The following is a 2415-nucleotide window of genomic DNA, read 5'->3' on the forward strand; positions in this document are numbered from 1 at the left end:
TGTGTTAGCTTGTAACTTGCCACATATGTACAAGACCTTGGAATGGGGAGGACGCTGGTCCTGTGAGGACAAAGAGAAGCCTGTGGGATGATTGAATGCTCTGGATTCAGTCAATGCTGGCCAGGCAAAGTACTTCAGCTTCTCTTGGAGGGATTCTTGGGTATCAGAATGTATCACCATGAGCATTGGGTAAGGAAAAGTTAATAGAGCCTGGTTCTGATCGAATTTACACATGTAAATCTGCAGTGACGCCATTGAAGTCGCAGTTATTGAATTCAGAACCTGGCCCTGAGAATTTATCCCGTGTGCTGGAAAGAGGAAGTGGCACAATTTGGACTCAGGAGTGAAGAATATATATAATATATATATAATGAGGGAATGAAACACGTTGATAAATAACAGGACACATAAATATAATGACCATTTTCACCATGTACTTCTCATGTCATGATACAATGGGCCACACTCAGAAGGGGAGGGCCAGAAAGGGTGTCGATGGGAAGGTCACCATTGTAAACTCACACCGTGCTCAAGTAGGCTGTGGAACTCCCAGGCACAAGATATCAGGGGGCCAGGAGTTTAGCAGGATTCAAAGAGGGACTGGATGTTTATATGGGTAACCAGAAAATCCAATTACATTAGTGAGGATTGTTTTAAAAAGTTTTGGAACGGCTATAAACCTTCCTCATGTACACCACAAAGTATGTCTAACTAGTGGGTGTCAGGGGGAAACTTTCCCTGGGAGCAGGTTATTTCAGAGCTGCCTGTTGCAGGGCTTCTTCCACGTTCCCCTGCAATATCTGGAACTGGCCACTGGATACCGGGCTGGATGGACTACAGGTCCGATCCTGTCTGGCAGTGCTGATCTTCCTATCTGTGATGTAAATCCAAGATTATGTTTTGGTGATCTTCCTTGAGCTCCTGGGAGTCTCTAGACTTGCACTGAGAGCAGAAAGATGTCTCGCTACATATCATCTAGTCTCCTGTTCTTTCTCCTTTCAGGAAGAAAAGTTCAAAACTCCTCAGACCTGCCCAGTACATCATGTCAGCTGTCAATGACACCAAATTCAGCTCTGCAGTGTTCCTTCTCACCGGGATATCTGGGCAGGAAGACATTCATCTCTGGATCTCTATCACCTTGTGCTTAATGTATGTTATTTCTATAGTAGGAAATTCAGTCATTCTGTTCATTATAAAAACAGATCCAAGCCTCCATGAACCCATGTACATTTTCCTTTCCATGTTGGCCGTCACAGACCTTGGCTTATCGATAGTCACCATACCAACAATACTGGGCATATACCTGTTTAACTCTAGGGAAATCAGTCTCGATGCCTGTTTTGCTCAGCTGTTCTTCATCCACTCTCTTTCATTCATTGAATCCTCTGTGCTCCTGTCGATGGCCTTTGACCGCTTCATCGCAATCTGTAACCCATTGAGATATACTTCCATCTTAACCCCACCGAGAATAGCCAAGATGGGATTGGTGCTTGTGCTAAGAGGGGTGGCCTTAGCATTCCCACTCCCCTTTCTCCTGAAACGTTTCCGATACTGTCAAGCCAATGTCCTCTCCCATTCCTACTGCCTTCACCAGGAGGTCATGAAGATGGCTTGTTCGGACTTCACAGTCAACAGTATCTATGGCTTGTTCATAATAGTCTCCACGGTGGGGTTGGACTCACTGCTTATCCTGCTATCTTATGTGATGATCCTCAAAACAGTGCTTAGCATCACATCCCACATGGAGTGCCTCAGAGCCCTGAGCACCTGCATCTCCCATGTCTGCGCCGTCCTGGTCTTCTACATGCCAGTGATCAGCCTTTCTGTGATACACAGATTTGGGAAGAGTTTTTCTCCCTTGCCTCAGATTCTCCTGGGCTATGTCTACCTGCTGGTCCCGCCACTGATGAATCCAATCGTGTACAGCATGAAAAGCAAACAACTTCGTGCGAGGATAATCAAGGTGTTCGTCAAGTGAAGGGTCAATTCATCCCCCAGCTCCAGCTACTATCTCCACTCTCTACAGAGAGGTTCAGAGAGGGTCTAAGGCCTGGAGGAATGGGAGAGGGGCTGGTGAGGTAGGACAGTGCACTGGGGGAAGGAGACCAAGGCAGGCAGCAGCATTTATAAAGTGAGTGTATTCGTGGAGAACCAGGGGACCAGTGGGATGTTGGCTAATAAAGGGCCATGTCAGCGGCTGCTCCAACCTCAAAATTCCTGTCAATACTCTCAATAAAGAGAAGGGATGTGGATGTTTTTTCCCACTATACCTGGCCTGTCACTATCCCATCTCTGGTTAAACATCCACAGGCCATGAAAAAAACCCAGTGCACCTGCTGAACCCACCCCTCGCCGAGGCAGAGCAGAGCTGAGTGTGTGAGGGAACATCTGACACACAGGTTTCCTGGCAAGAGA

General features: G+C 46.9%; 1 protein-coding gene across 1 annotated transcript; it reads left to right on the top strand.

Moving 5' to 3' along the window:
* The first annotated feature begins 1042 nt into the window (after positions 1 to 1042).
* LOC101942337 (olfactory receptor 51G2-like) lies at positions 1043 to 1978 on the top strand. The gene has a single exon (XM_024112023.2). It carries the CDS (start codon positions 1043 to 1045, stop codon positions 1976 to 1978), a length of 936 nt encoding a protein of 311 aa, XP_023967791.1.
* The last annotated feature ends 437 nt before the right edge of the window (positions 1979 to 2415 follow it).

This window comes from Chrysemys picta, chromosome 1, assembly GCF_011386835.1.
Source record: "Chrysemys picta bellii isolate R12L10 chromosome 1, ASM1138683v2, whole genome shotgun sequence".
Lineage (NCBI taxonomy): Eukaryota > Metazoa > Chordata > Testudines > Emydidae > Chrysemys > Chrysemys picta.